Source organism: Petromyzon marinus, chromosome 5 (assembly GCF_048934315.1).
Source record: "Petromyzon marinus isolate PM22_M1 ecotype Great Lakes invasive population chromosome 5, UKy_Petmar_22M1.pri1.0, whole genome shotgun sequence".
Classification (NCBI taxonomy): Eukaryota; Metazoa; Chordata; class Hyperoartia; order Petromyzontiformes; family Petromyzontidae; genus Petromyzon; species Petromyzon marinus.
Window position 1 is genome coordinate 1,337,951 of NC_133671.1, and position 16,988 is coordinate 1,354,938.

A 16,988-nucleotide genomic window follows, 5' to 3' on the forward strand; every position below is an offset into this window, starting at 1 on the left:
TGATCACCCACAGCGTTGTAACAAGGTTCTTTGCAAACCCACAGGTTTCTATCAGAGATTTGTTCACGAGGCAATTCAGATCTACAAGCACAGACACTATTTCAACCGAGAAGATGGTTTCAAATTAAGCAACCATTGGAAAGATGTTCTAAATCGAACTAAACATTAAACTAATTTTCATTGGTACAGTATATTTTTTCAAGCAGTGGTACCCCAAACTTTCGCAGCACAGGCTGGTGCACTGCCGGTGCCGATCACTGTGCTACACCTTTCATCATGCTAAGTCCGCCAATCAAATGTTATTTTTTACGCTAATTCCTTTGTCAAGGCACCATAATCCCTCTCACACAGCTTAAAGGTGCACTGCCCCGTGTGACACCTTTCATAATGCTAAGTCGGCCAATCAAATGCTATTTTTTTTATGCTAATTCCTTTGTAGAGGCACCTTAATCCCTTTCACACAGCTTAAAGGTCGCAGTCTGAGCTTGGCTCTGTTTCCCTCCAGCGCAGTCTTCGAGACAGGCTGGTCCCTTCACCTGATGAAGGCTGCTTGTGTTGTGGCCAAAGCGTCGTGATTTTTTATTTATTTTTTTCCTACGTGACATTACAGAATAGAACCAAAGAGTGTTACAAATCTTGGTTAAACATAAACCAAATAATAATCACAAGAGATTAGACCTAGGGTAACTCATAAGAAGTACAAGAAAATAGGTCAAGCACACAAGACCAGATCAAATGTATTCCATGAAATCAGAGCCTCCCCGGCCGCCTTTGTCTTCCAACAATTTGACACAAACACATGGTAGCCATAAATACAGATGAAAGGTGCGTCCCCTCCCTTAGCAAACGCCACGAAGAGAGGGGTTGGAAAGGCAAACAAACATAAATTTGACGTAAAGCAGCCCGCCCGGGGTCACCAAGGGAAGAAGGGGGGCAATCAGGTGCGGCCGCGGGGGGAGAGCATGACAGAGTAAGCATCTGTTTTTTCTCTTACAAGAGACGCGCAGAGGGGAGATTTTGCGGATAAAAACAGCAACACGACAGCAAAGCAAGGGACAGCTCGGAAGAGGACAGCAAGCCAGCTCCGGGGCATGGCCTCGAGATCAATAATGCGTGTGGTGCATCGCAGAGAAGGGGGGCGAGGTGATGATCTGTGCTGAGTTCGGCATGGACCGATAGAGGATCGCTGAAAGTTATTCTCAGCGTCAAGCAATCAACCTCGAGAAAGGGCAGAGAGGGCCAAGCATCGACCAAGAGTGAGTGCTCAGCAGCTCCACCAGCGCCACCATGCAAGGGTGCCAGCTGCCAGCGGACAAGCATTGTGCCGACTCGGCTCATCCAGCAGGGGAAAGAGCCTGACCAGCCGACCGTGAGCAAGAGTGTCAGCCCCAGCGAGGGTGCCTTGGGTTCGACCCATACGCACACCGAGCGGCACCAGCTGGAAACCAAGACAAGAGTGAGGAACTGCAGCCAGTGGACGAGCCGCGGGCGCTATCTGACGACGGATCATCGCGCACCAACGGCGAGCATCGTGCCGACTCTTCCACCCAGCTGTGGACCGAAACTGTGGCCGCCCCCGAGCAAGAGAGAGAACGAAGCCGTTTGTATGACCCTCGCCCACACTCACACCCTCACGACGCTTCGCCCGGCGTCTGCTTTACACAAATAATTGAACAAGTGGCAAATAAGACACACAACACGCATATCGGGACAAATAAGATTGTTCCAAAAAGTTATCTTTGTGTTTCAAGAAGGGTTGCAATTACAAGTTGGTGCATTACATATCAACTGATCGTGAAGAACATGCTCCCCATTGAGCTACGTGGATACAGTCATTTAGAAATATTTTCGTTGTTAGTTTTTTTTTATTGCATAATCTTACCAATGAATTCATTGATAACTACTCTTGCCTTCGGGACATGTTTCTTTATTGCCCTTCGTATGAATATCGTTGCATGAATTTTTTATGACTTTTCCTCTCGCTGTGTATGCTCGCGTACTCTGAGGAATAATCGATTGTATTGTTACCCAGTTAGCAAACGTGACCATTGAGGGTTAAATGTATGGATCAATGAGGGGGAACATCTCCTGGAGTACTGTGACAATTCCAAGCATAAGAGTTTGCATATTAGAGTGTTAAGGTTTTGTTTAGAAATTAAAATTGCTTAACACAGAAGTGTTTGAGTGTTTCTTTCCTAAGTTCATGCATAATAATCTTAATTATAAGAACTGTATCCTGCGGTGAGATTTGAATTTGGAGACCTGATATAAACACACTAAGACATAATCAGTAAATGTTAAAGCAAGAACAATTGTATTATACCGATTGATAATACAACCCTAGACAGCGAAGCCGAGCTTAATCTAGCATACTTACATCACACCTGCATAACTTCATACAATAATTGTCTTATCCCGATTGATAATACTACCCTCGACAACGAGGTTAAGCCTAAGTATCATAACTGCGTACATTAGCATATTCGTACACATTCACATAAGTTAATATTATTACATCTTAATTAGCATAATCTATGCGCATAATTACATTAAATAACATAATTTCGGCAAATTACGTATATTCCCAAATTTCATTTAATTTGTATTATTTTCATTAAAATTTCAATACCCGGCATATAAAACATCTATATGTGAGTATATGGGTCTCTGTGTGAGGCTATAGGTCTCTGTGGGAGTCTATGGTTGTGTTTGTGAGTCTATAGGTCTCTATTTCAGTGTATAGGTGTCTGCGTGAGGTCACCTGTCTGTTTGTAAATCTATGGATCTCTTTGTGTGCCTCTGGGTGTCCGTGTGAGGCTATAGGTCTCTATGTGAGTCTCTGGTTATATGTCTGAGTCTATAGACCTCTATGTGAGTATATGGGCATCTGTGTTAGTCTATATGTCTCTGTGTGCATCTATGGGTCTCTGTGTGAGTCTATGGGTATTTGTGTGAGTTTATCGTTATCTGTGTGAGCCTATTGGTATTTGGATGAGTCTAAGTGTGTCTCTAAGAGTATATGGGTCTCTATATGATACTATGGTTTTCTCTTTAGTCTATGGGTTTCAATGTGAGTTTATGGGTCTCTGTGAGTCTATTGGTGTCTGGGTGGGTTTATGGGTCTTTTAATCTGTGGGTCTGTATGCGAGTCTATTGATCTGTGTGAGTATCTAGATGTCTATATGTGCGTCTTTGGGGATTTGTGTATGTCTATGTTTTCTGCGTGAGTTCATAGGTTTTTATGTGGGCCTCTAAGTCTGTGTGAGTCCATGGGTCTCTGGGTGAGTTTATGGATCCGTGTGTGAGGCAATAGATCTGTATGTGGGTATATGGGTGTGTGTGAGAATCTATGGGTCTCTATGGGAGTCCATAGTTGTCTGAGTCTATTTTTCTCTATGTGAGTCTATGAGTATCTGTGAGTCTATGGGTCTTTTGTGTGAGTTAATCGTAATCTGTGTGAGTCTATGGATCTCACTGAGTCTATTCGTGTCTGTGTGAGTCGATGGGTCTCTGTATGTATTTATGGATCTATTTGTGAATCTATGGATGTATCTGTGAGTATATAGTTTGAGTCTATGGGTCTCTGCGTGAATCTACGGATCTCTGTGTTAGTCTATGAGTGTCCGTGTGAGTACGTGGGCGTCTGTTTCAGTCTATGGGTCTCTATACGAGTTTTTTGGTCTCTGTGTGCGTCTGTAGGTCTCTGTATGAGTCTATTGGCCTTTGTGTGAGTGTATGGGTGTCTATGTAAATCTATGCATCTCTGTGTAATTCTATGGGTGTCTGTGAGTCTGTATGTGAGACTATGGATGTCTGTGTCAGTCTATGGGTCTGTGTGAGTATTTGGGTCTTTGTGTAAGTCTATGGGACTTTGAGTCTATGGGTGTCTGTGTGAGTCTGTGTGCCTCTGTGAGACTGTGGATGTCTGTGTGAGTCAATGGATATTTATGTGAGTCTGAGTCACTGTGTGAGTCTATTGGTCTTGATGTGAGTTCATGGGTGTTTGTGTGAGTCTATGGGTGTACGTGTGAGTCAATAGGTCCCTATATGATTATATGGGTCACTGTGTGAGTCTATGAGTGTTTGCGTGAGTTTATAGGTATCTGTGTCAATCTATTGGTTTCTATGTGCGTCTCTGGAATTCTTCATGCGAGTTTATGGATCTTCATCTAAAAGTATAACATTTATCCTAATTAATAATGGGAATAAAAAAATATATGCACGCATATTCTGGGCAGTTGTCAGATGAAAAATAGCTTCAAAGCCCTCCTGCAGTATCGATAAACATTCTGATTCTAATAAATAGTGGTTGGTCATGTGATTAACCAATTGTATCTCTAACAATGTTGCTAAAGTGGTAACCAATTAACACTGATTGCTTCTTCAGGGAGACTCTCAGGATGGTTGTTATTGTGTGGGAGACCGCGCCCGGAGGACATGTCGGTACCAATTCCAGGCAATGCTTCGATAAGACATCGAGATCACTCTACAAGTTGACTGTATGTTCGGCATTATTCGGTGTGCTGGTGTATCTGAGCATTGTCTATTGGGTATGTATACACTTTCATTATCATTACTATGACAGTAATACACATATTGAAAGTAATTTATTTGATGGTAAATGCATCGCACACTTTGAAATGCACTTCTGCCACCTGGAACACTCCTTTCGATATTAGGAAGCCACCGGAGCTATGCACTTTTAATCCACCATCTAGATTAAAAACTAATTTCTTTAGAACTGCTTTTGTGATTAGTTTGTTGTCCTTTCCTCGCACATAGAGATGCATAGAGATTTACAGAGATACATAAAGACCCATAGAGACCCATAGAGGTGCATATAGACCCATGGAGACACATAAAGATACATTTAAGCCTACAGAAACACATACAGATACATAGACATACATAGATACACATAGAGATGTAACTTGCTGACTCCCCAGCACCTACTGGATATCTGTAATAATGAGCTTTGTAGCTCGTCAGATTCTTCTTCTTCAGTCTAAACACATTATGATTCTGATTCTGAACGGTGTCTTTAGGTTCCCAGGCAGGGTAACTCCCGACTGGCACCACTCTACCACCACCAGCAGCAACCACGCCAACAGCACTACGAAGGTGCCAGCCACGTCCCTCCCCCGTCTCCGGCACACCCGCCATCGCCCGCCTTCGCCCTCGAGGGCCGTCTGGGCTGTACCCCCCTGCAGTGGCCCCTGCCCCTGAATATCGAGCCGCTACACTTCTCTTCGGCTGAGAGGACGGTGGCGAGGGTCGTGAATGAAAGGCGCAGCGTCGCCGTGGGGGACTCGGTGATGCTCCGCGTGGAGATGATGGACGGCACTGGCCGTCCGAAGGGCTACGGCTGCGACTTCCTCCTGGCTCGCGTCTACAACATGGCCCTCGGCAACGCGGCCACAGGACAGGTTATCTGATCTGCTCTTCTTATCGTGGCCTCTACTACCGTGTGCAGGCGTAGCTCTCATAGTTCCGCCACATCTAGCGCTATTTTCTTATAACACGTATTGGTAAAGCAAAAATATAGCAGTGTCGGGAACGCATCTCCATTGCAAACATGTCAGAGTGGCCTCCTATACTCCTGTTTCCTAATAACACTCAAAGGTTACAATATATAAAGCTGTTGGGAATGCATCTATTTAAACATGTTGTAGTTGACTTCCCATAGCGCTGTTTCCTAATAACGCTCACAGGTAAAACATAGCACTGTTAGGAACGCATCTCCAATGTAACCATGTTATAGTGACCTGCTATAGCACTGTTTTTTATCCCGCTCATAGATATAGGGAACCAGTTCCCATAGAAGCCTATGGGGACATGTTAAGAGATTGGGAACGGGTTCTCATAGAAAGTCTATGAGGCAATGTTAAGAGAAAGCAAACCAGTTCCTATAGAAAGCCTATGGGACAATATTAACAGATAGGGAACCGGTTCCCATGGAAAGTTTATGAGCCCATGTTAAGAAATGGGGAACAAAATCCCCATATACCCTTAGATAACTTTTTTGGGCACGTGCTGTTAGCGAGTAGCACCTATGAAGGCCGGCATGGTACACAAGGGTGTGGGTGTATGTATTATGAAGCTCTTTTACACTGTACGTAGTCAACCGTGCTAATCGGAGGTGCAGGGCAAGGACAAAATCTAAACACAAAAAGCAGGTTAACAGAAATTGGTTTTCAATCTCGATTATTAAAAAATGCATAGATCCAGTGGCTTCCTAATATCGGAAGGAACAGTGTTCAAGATGGCCGCCGAAGTCCATCTGAAAGCGTGCGATGCAGTGACCATCTTTGTTGGTAATGATGGATTATGCCCCTTGACGAGATTTGCAAGCTATTGTGGTTAATTTTTAACAAGCAATTTGTGTGTAATGAGTGTGACTTGATAATGTATTTGTTCTTCAAACAGAAGCCAATGCAGCTTCGCGAGCACAGTACGGAGATGGTCGGATCTGCAATACCCGCCACAACATGTGCCAAAAATGTTGTAATAACGGCAGCTTGGCAATGTTTTTTTTTTATATACGTCCCGTAGCGTAGTGAGATGCTATAATCGATCCTTATCGGTACTATGCTACACACCACCATGTTGGCTGTCACACCTCAATCTAACCACAATTTGTTTTACCTGAGTGACAACGAGCAGAGCCCTCAATTAGTATGGATTATGCATCATTTCATTTTATGCAAACCTGTCCTGTAGCGCTCGTGTACAATCTTTGAGGTTACCAAGAATCTCCAATCAAATGCTGACTTCACTGCAGTATACAATTTTGTATCAGCATATTGATGGAACTTGATGTCATGCGATGAGATGACATTGCCGATTGTCGAGACGTATGTGGAAAATAGGAAGGGCCCAAGGACGAGCCCCTGCGGTACGCCGACTAGGCACGACATAGGCATAGACTGTTCGTTGCCTAGCTTGATGAATTGTGATCGACCATGTAGGTATGACTGAATCCACCCCAGTGCCATACCTGATACATCGAATCATGACCTTAGCCGCCCAATGAGTATCTCACGGTCGATGGTGTCGAAGGTGGCTGAGAGATCGGGGCCAACCAATGCACCAGTCATCCATGATCTTGTAGAGGTCATCAATTATATTTAGTAGAGCCGTCTCAGGGCTGTAGAATTTCCGGTTTGCCAACTGCAACGGGTTTAATCTGCCCATCGCAGTGACGTGGGGAAGTAACCTTTTCAGACAAAGGCGCTCTATGACCTTTGAAAGAGTGCTCTGGTTTGAGTTTGGGTCAATGGCTCAAGCCAACTTTTTCAGGAGTGGCATTACCTGCGCCATTTTAAACTGGTCTGGGAAACAGCACTCGCTGAATGAAAGATTTGGCAGGTGGACAATCAGCACAGGCACGTCCGAGAGCGATTTGAGAATCAACGTGTGGATGTAGGCACGGGGAGTGGTGGCTAATCACTACGCCACCGCTCCCCTGAGCGGGAATCAAACTCGGGTCTCTACCGGGTTCGCAGTGCATGCTAACTGCTGCACCACCGCTCATTGTCGTTGCTGTGCGCACATGGTGGGGTGTGGCAGGTGACGGACCATGATAATGGCACATACAGTGTGGAGTTCATGTTCTGGTGGGCGGGCGAGAGCCGGCTGGAGGTCAAGGTAGTGCACCACAGTGAGGCCGTGGGCGTCCTGGAGAGGGCCAGAGATTTTGTGATGGACAAAGTGAGCTTCCGAGGCAACTTCGTTTCCGGGAAGGTGAAGAGGACAACTACTTGCCACTTCGTTCTGGATGCCACCATCATCGCCACCAAGGATGTGTGCAGCTACGATGATGATCTCCTGGGCGAGAGGTGGGCCTGTGAAAGGCCGGACAATATGTCATGCGACGCCATGCAGTACCATTCGTCCTACGACAAGAAGCCCAGGATATTTGCCGACGAGAGAAAGGAACTCTTTATAGGGTAAATCCCTTTGGAACTCCATTCTACTCTGGCAGTTCTTCTACCACACTGCTGTTGAGTCTCTGCCGTGTTAATCGGGTGTGTGGGGGAAGGACAACAAACTAAACACAAAACGCATTTCTAAAAAAATGCTTTTCAATCCACAGTTTGCAATCTGGGTATGTGAGTCTCTATGTAAGTCTATGGGTCTCTGTGTGAGTCTATCGATCTATTTGATTCTGTGGGTCTCTATGTATTTATGTTGAACATCTTTCGCTATCGTGCGTAGCTAACTGTGATAATTGGAGGTGCGGGGAAGGACAACAAACTAAACACAAAACCAACATGATGAAAAAATAATAGGCTTTACCCTTTGCAGCTATGGATGCCAGTGGGGGGTCCCCTTACCTCGAACTCTCCCACGAGTTGAAATAGTTGAGATAAAATCTGATGTAAGGCACCTTGAGTTCCTGATATGTCAAGTGCCCTATACATGTAAAAGCATATCACCATCAGTTGCCGTGATCCATATGAACTGAATTGAGCAGTGAAAGATTCCTTAAACGTAAATGCAGTTGACGCATGCTCGCGTTGTATCGCTTAACAAGTTCTCTTTGAACAAGACTTCGCGATAACGATACATTTTGAATTCAGACCCAGTTTTGTTTTGCGAAACGAGCAAAAAAAATTCTGAGCTGAGTTGTTACAATTCTCGTTTCAGTGAACAGATCTTGCCAATGGATATTGTCTATCAAGTACAAGAGGCATCAGGAAGTGGTACGGACATCCCCAGTCTGCATGCTCGGACTGGCCATGGGCCGGTCGATTCTGACGACTGGCGGGCCTGGTTGGGGAAATGGCAAATGTGATTGAAGTTAAACAATTTTTCTAAAATTTTATTATATACAAAAAACGTTCTAAAATATTTCATGCACCGCAAATGTGTACGCTCCATTGCTTATTTACACTCTCAGTTGGTATTAAGCTGCCAGATATTCGGCAGCCCCAAAGACTATTCCTCATCGGCGGCCCATTTGTGTTTTTGGACTCAGACCCAAATGTGGCCAATAAGGTAATAATGGCAACGTCACGCTCACACGGTACATCGCTAATCTGGCTACGAGTACTACACAGTTTGTCGCACAACCAAACAAAAAATATATATTATGCATAGCCCGAATTTGGGCCAGTGTGTTTAAAAATGCCTGGGCTAATTTTCGGTCCCAGTCCATCAGTGCCAGTCTGGATGATGTACAGTGATGTTTTGTATCCACAATCGCTGGCATATGTTTAAATGGAATTGAACTTGACCTGTATTGGTGGTTATCACACTAATAGATCTTATCACACTGTCTCACCACTACCAATAACAACAATAGCCACTATTCGTAACCGAGAATGGTGACGTCACCACGGCATCTGTGCCAGGCCAGGTGCACTTTGAGGCCACGTGAAGTGTCGAGGCTTGCTGACAGGAGGTCACGGGACAGACCCAGGTGCCATGGTTTTACTGAGATGACTGGCAGATGCACCATCTGTGCCCCCTACTCTGTCAGCTACCAAAATCACAACCAGCACCACCATCATCGACAACACCACCACCACCACTATCATAAACCGAAGCATCAACACTATCGTCAATAACCACCATCACTACTACGATTTACATCAGCAGCAGCAGCAGCTTCAACAACCACCATTATCACCATCAACACCATCACCACTACGAACATCATCAGCAGGAGCTACAACACCACCATGACCACTAACAAACATCAACATCAGCATGAACACCACCATCATCAGCACCACAACTACGAACATCAGCAGGAGCATCAACACCACCACCATGCCAATGCATTAACAACCATCGTCATCATCATAAACACCATTAGCAACATCAACACCACCAACATCATCAGCACCACCAGTACAAACATCATCAGCAGGAGCATCAACACCACCACGGCAAAAAACCAACAGCGTGTACTGTGCGCAGGTAACGTGACTGGCACGTCATCATCGATGTCATCGTCGTCTCGGCCCTGCGTTCCGGGCCTCGGCAACCCACGTCCAAACGGCCACTACATCCACAACGCATGGAGGTCCTCGATCTGCGACAACCGGAACTTTGCCACGGCCCAGGAGGTCAGGTCGTGCCTCCAGAGCAAGGACGTCTATCTCCTGGGTGACTCAACCATCAGGCAGTGGTGGGACTATCTGAGAAAGTTTATTCCCGGTAAGGTGTCCCCAGTACTCCCTCCGACGATCGCACCTCTAATTAGCACGCTCCGATTCGAGGCTGTCCCATCAACCAGCCATCGGCCATGCCATTATCACATCACGATGACGAAGGCTGGAGCAGGTACCTGACCACGAATAACTACAGGGCCGATTTCCAATCTGATATTCACGTCGACGCTAATTGAGAGAAAGTGATTTGTCGTCAGCTTGTGGCGTTTCTCTAACTAAACAGCCTCATAAAAGACGCAGTTACTCCTCGATAAATACAGTTGTCACCGCATCACGCGGCGCTTTCAGATGCGCTTCTGTGCCGTCTGGAACACTCTTCCGATAATAGGAAACCACTGCATTCAGATATTAACTTTTAAATCATCATCTAGATTTAAAATTCACTTCTTTACAACAACTTGTTGTGTTTAATTTGTGTCTTTCCGGGCACCTCCGATTAACACGGTTGGCTACGCATGGTATGATAAACAACATCCATACAAATATACAAACACACGGTGGGGGGTGACTGACTATGATAAATAATATATAGGCTTTGTTAATGCCAAAAGGCGAGGAGAACAAGGAAAATGCAAATATAAATATAATTAATGGCTCAGGTCAACCAGTTTTACCTGTCAGACTCTGCCAGTAACGTACATTAGCATAATGCATACATTGTCATCAAATTAAAGCAGTGTTTGTTTCATTTGTCCTTGTACTGTTCCCCTCTTGGCGTTGTTCTCTGATCTAACACCGGTGCATAGATCAAGAAGGATGTCGATCTCTCTGGTCTAGGTGAATCGGTGTCAAGGACAATGTGTAACATTGTTGTAAAAGCAGTGTTTGTTTACATGTTCTACCACAAGCATGATGTGTAGTTAATGGACATCTGTGAAAAAGAGCTTCATAGCTCATCGGATTCCTTCTGCTCTCTGAACACAGACTCTGATGCTGATGTATGTCCATCCATCTTTGTGTGTGTCGCTGCATCTCAGTTCCTTATCTATTTCCACTCGCCATATCTGGGTTTGATCTTCCACGAAGCTCATGGTCCACCATAAACCGCATCCCACTGCACAGATCATGGTTGCAGATGCACAAATATAAAATAAAAAAACTCCAGAAGTGTGCAACTGTGGTCATCTAGTACCCACATGGCAAATTTCAAGTACGCTAAACATTTTGAACAGACACACATATTCACAAATTTCCCTTTTATGTATTTATATAGATAAATCTGTGAGCCATGCGGCTCTTGACTCGGGTGCAACGACAACAAACAAAAACATGAACAAGAAACATCTTAAAGTGACTGCACGCAACAGATAAATCCAGGAAAAAAACAGCAAAGTCGTCCAGAAAAAAAAACACCGTATATCAACGCTGTGTGCAAAAATCCCAGTGGGATGCAAGTCAAACACTAACAACCATAAGACATTTTAGATTCAAGTTATCAGGCTACCTCCATACTACAACAAACAAACATGGCTAAACCAAAACGTTTTCAAAATCACCAAAATAAAGCGATAAAAACAATGTAACAGTGATCATAGGAACTGTGATTCAAATTTAACAATCAACAATATACATAACATGTACGACTAAACTTTGCAGCCATAGCTGGCTGCATGAGTCACTCCATAACAGCAGGAGTATCAGTAGCAGTATCAACATTTTTCAATACACCTTTAAAGATCAGCACACTAATAAAACTCAAGATCATACTTTGTAGCGGTCATCGGGAACGATACATTTGATTTCAGGCCACTCTGAATAGCAGTGGCAGCTAGGGGTGTACAACTCCTCTAGAGCAGTTTTGAGTTAATATCTCACAGGTTGTGATCCAAGTTGCAGTTTATTGGTGATAGCATTCCAGACCCTGTGAGCATCAATATAAAAGGCCCTTCCTCCAGTGATTATGATTATGATCGCGCCTTGGGTGGAAAGGTTGTGTCTGGAAGTGCATTAAGCATGTTGATTCCAAAAATAAACTTAACTTTTTGACAACGTGATTTTCCAGGTCTACAAATACTGTACTGGACTGGTAGTTATATGTCCTGGTGAGATATGTGCAGTGATGCATAGCACTCATGCATAGTCCTGTCTTTCCTGGATTACCACTGTCCTGTATATATAGTCTTGCCCGGTAGTTGGCGATGAAATTGAATCCCATAATGTAATTAGTCACACTTGTTATATATCTAACCACTTCGTGGGTATGCCTACAGTGGTTGTCCTATGGATGGACTCGTCCCGTCATAGGAACATGGAATTTCCACCACTTGCCTAGTCAGGGCTGTTACACGCGCAAGTGTCATGCAGCCAACCAATTCGTGTGGATGCCGACAATGGCTGTCCTAGGGATTGACTCATCCTGCTATAGGAACGTGGAATTTCCACCACTTATTCAGTCAAGGGTGTTAGACGGCACGTGTCATACAGGGAACCACTTCGTAGGGATGCCTACAGTGGCTGTCCTATTGATGGACTCCTCTCGCTCTAGGGACATGGGATTTCCACCGCTTGATCAGGGCTGTTAAACGGGCAGGTGGTCGAAAATCATCCTCACCTTTAGACTCAATAACGATAAAGAATAAACTCCTTATTTTTATTACATCGGTTTTATTATTAACAACTTCGTTTAACTAACGTCGAGAAGTACATCAATAGCACCTGAGACACACGGTGCCTGCTTTTTGTGCGAGTCGATTCTACAGTTTTGGGACCGCGGCATTTTTTACCTACACAAATATATAAATAGTAAGGCGTCCATACAAAATGTAAATTGCTTTAAAGTAGCGAATTAATTTATTGATGCCCATTTTGATACAGACATGCATTGTCACCGGATCTGAGTATGTGTGCAAAATGTGGAATTGATTGGACAACGGGAAGTGGACGAAATTTTTATTACAAGATTTGACCACGACAAACAAGAGGAATCAAGTTAAATAAAACCGTTGAAAAAAGAAAAGGCTTTATTTACCCTTTCCAGTAAGAATACAGGAGGTGTTAAGATGTTTAAATACCAATTATACACCGATTATCATATCAAAGCATCGTAGAGTCTGCATTAACCACACATCTAGCTCGTGGTAAAATGAACATTTCAAGGACAACGCAAACAAACTCGCTTGATAATAATATACGCATTGTCCCTGAAACTTATTGGTCTACACCAGAGCTAGATCCTTCAGTATGCCATTGTCTCTGCACCAGTGTTCGATCAGAGAACAACGCTAAAAGTAGAGCAGTACAATGACGATGGAATTTTCAAAGCATTAATTCTCGGGTTGAACAGTTATATCTATGTGACCATTTCTTGTCAGAACTATCAAGATGATGACTTTGCTCACCAAGTCACTCTCACATGGGCACGTGTGCTGTGTCTGTCCGTGCTACAGATACGAAGAGTTCAGGCATCCTGACTCGGGGCAAGAACCAGCTGAGGATGGCACTGAACACCGATATGAACACCACGCTGCACTACTACTGCCACGGCTATCCCGTGCTCACGCAGTACACGTTCACGAAGGACGTCGAGTACGTCTCAAAGCGAATTGACGCAATCGGAGGAGGGGACGGAGGAGGAGGAGGAGGTGGAGGAGAAGGAGGGCGCGGAGTGGTCGTCGCAATCAGCCTTGGCGCGCACTTTGTGCCCTTCCCGCTGGCCATCTTCCGTCGGAGGCTTCTGAACATCAGGGCGGCGCTGCAGAGGCTGCATGCCAGGATCCCCGAGGCCACAGTGGTGGTGAAGCTGGCCAACACTCGTGAGACGGCCAACAACATTGAACTGTACAGCAATTGGAACACGTTTCGCTTCAACGACGTGACACTGGAGGCCTTCGGGGACCTCCGCGTGGCCTTCGTGGATGCATGGGATATGACGGCGGCGATCGGCATGCGGATGGTTCACCCCACCGGCTGGGTCGTCAAGAATGAGGTGGACATGTTTTTGTCCTACGTCTGTTGAGCCTTCGGATCCATGACCGGTCCCTCGCCCTGTGTGTATCAATCTGTGCATGCTCGGTGTGTAAACATCAGCACTGGCGAGACAAAGGCATGGTGGTGGCCACCCACCTCTTGGTGTGCTATGCCGACCTTCATAAGTGCTCGCTAACAGACTGTGAAGGCTATATGTTGGATCTTTGTCGTTGTCTTTGTCGGCTCAGGATGTGTTCTTCGTAGATGGAGTACATTACGAAACAGCGTTAGAGGAGGTCATTATAAATGGTTCCAATGGAGATGCGTCACCTTTGTCGTTGTCTTTGTCGGCCTTCAGAATGCGTTCTTCGTAATAATAATGATGCTGTACACCTTATACATGTATTAAATCATATTATGAATACAAATATGACAATGACAATTGCTTGATGACGATTGCTTGTGTGGCGATCGAAATGTCGTGATCTATTTTTTTTCTACCTATGTACTTACCTTTGCATTCGGTCTGTCGTAAACGTACGTTCCACAGGAACATATACTACTTGCCAATGCATCAACGCAGTGATTAACTATCGATGAATCAATACTCTAACGTGGCTGTCAGATCGACTGAGCAGAATGAATAAAATAGAAACATCGATTCAGGTTCCACATGGTCACATGTGGGCCATGGTGGGGAGCGGTAGTGTAGTGGTTAGCATGCTTTGCTATGAATACAGCGACCCTGGTTCGATTGCCACTCACAGCCAACACCAGTGACGATTATCTGAACCGGTCCTGGGCCTCCCCTAGGTCGACTCAGCCTCAAATTAGTACCTGGACCGGTGTGTAAGCAACACTACTTAGGAGACAAGTGCGGTCGGACGTGATTCTGGCCACCCACCCCCTCGTGTACCGTTCTGGCCTTCATAGGTGCTCGCTAGCAGCACTTGCCCCTACAGTCTGTTAAGGCTATACCGGGGATCTTTGTATTTGGTGTGGGTGGAGGTTGGGTATGTAGTTGGGTTAGTTTGCAAGGTGCTGGCAACCTCTCCAAGCTCGTGCTGGAGGCCCCAGGGGACAGACTGAACCCACGTCTTGGTGTAGTTCCAGGAGACTATTGCAGTTGCCAACGTGGAATGTTCAAACTCTCGCCATGGAGGAGAGGCTGCCATTGCTCTGTCAGGATATGGACAAGTATCGCCTGGACCTCTGGAATACAAGAGGTCCGGGGAACTGGTTCTGCTCCGGTCACCATGAGGGGTGGACAGTCCTCCACTCGAGGCATGAAAATTCCAAACAAGAGGCTTCTGTTGCTTCTAAGCAAAATAATGAAGAGGGTGTGGGAGCGTGGAAGTGAGGTTTGGGAAGCTGTAAGCCCCAGACTACCGTGGGCTCACTTCCCGATCAACAACAAGTCGGGAAAGGTGGTGGTGGTTGCTTATTCCCCCACCAAAGATGAACATCAGTCGACAGATGCAGACAAGGCCGATTAGTTAAACGCATTCTATGACCTGTCCCAGATACGAGCTAAAGTGCACCCCCGGGATAGAGTCATCCTGTTGGGTGACTTTAATGGGCAAGTGGGTAATGAAACAAATACCTAGGCCTAAGTGATTGGAAGGCATGGGCCAGATCAGATCAACAACAACAGTATGAGGCTACTAGACTTCAGTGCAGCCCGGGGCTTGTAATTACGAACACACTGTTCCAGCATGAGCGCATCCACACAGCAGCCTGGATGCACAAATATCTGATCAACTATATACTGATGGAACAGTGGATGCAAGCCCATGTCCTTAACACGACACCAGGACCTGCTATGGAACTGATCTGTCCATTGACCATCGGATTGACATCTGTAAGATGTCTGCCTTCCACTCTGGTAGTGTCCAGTTAGGACCATATTCAAACCCACAATAGCCTGGTCTCAGCTAGCTGAAGATAGTTGCAAGTAGGAAGTTCAATATTACTTTGAGCTGGGGTTGGCATCGTCCCCCCCTCTTCCTGATACTGAGGGGAAATGGGTGAGGTTCAGGACTGTTACTCATTCAGCCGTAATGGCTGCATTTGGTGGGCAGTCCAGAACTCCCCAGAAACCCTGGCTGAAAAAGGAGGTGGTCCAGCTAATTGAACGAAAACGACAGGCCCACTCCTATCGTCTACATATCGCAGAATGAGGAGGCTTACCGCTGCCTTTGCTCGGAGATTCTGAGAGCTGTGTGGTGCTGCAAGGATGAATGGTGGTCGCGGGTTACTGTGGAGATGGAATCGGTCTCGGTAGCCCACGATCACAAGTCACTTTTTAATTACATAAAAAAGGAACTTACAGTACGTCACCTATCACCACCCTTCACGGAAAGAACAGTGATCTGATCTTAGACCCCCAGGAACAGGTCTGCAGGTTTGCAGAGCATTTCTGTGAAGTCTTGAGGGAGGGGAATTCTCTCATCCCAGATATCATGAGGCAAGGTGGGGACGACCCTGCTGAGACTGCTGTTCCTCAGAGTAGCAGGCCAAAGTGAAATCTATTGAAGTACTAGGGACGATCCGCAGTCTGAGACCAAGAAAATCAACTGCTGAGGGAGGGTGAAATCTGTGTGCAGACTGTCCTACATTACATGATCACAATATTCAGCACCACAAGACAGGTTCCACAGGATTAGAAAAATGCCATCGTGGCTCCCCTCTTTAAAAAAGGGGGGGGGGGGGGCACACAGACTGTAATAACTACGTGGAAATTTCCCTCAGTGTGCCGGAAAAGATTCTTGCCAGTCATGCTGAGGAGAGGCTTGCGGAGCCCCAATGTGGTTTCAAGCTTGGGCGGTCCTGCACCTCTGATTAGAATGGTTGGCTCCATACAGTGTAAAAGAAATTAAACATATTTTCTGACTTTAAAAC

General features: G+C 45.5%; 1 protein-coding gene across 1 annotated transcript; it reads left to right on the top strand.

The window, feature by feature from the left end:
* The first annotated feature begins 464 nt into the window (after positions 1–464).
* LOC116938931 (NXPE family member 4-like) lies at positions 465–14,529 on the top strand. The gene is made up of 6 exons (XM_032946665.2): positions 465–4,550; positions 5,046–5,426; positions 7,570–7,949; positions 8,650–8,705; positions 9,928–10,167; positions 13,568–14,529. Exons 1-6 carry the CDS (start codon positions 4,401–4,403, stop codon positions 14,134–14,136), a joined length of 1,776 nt encoding a protein of 591 aa, XP_032802556.2. The 5' UTR covers positions 465–4,400; the 3' UTR covers positions 14,137–14,529.
* The last annotated feature ends 2,459 nt before the right edge of the window (positions 14,530–16,988 follow it).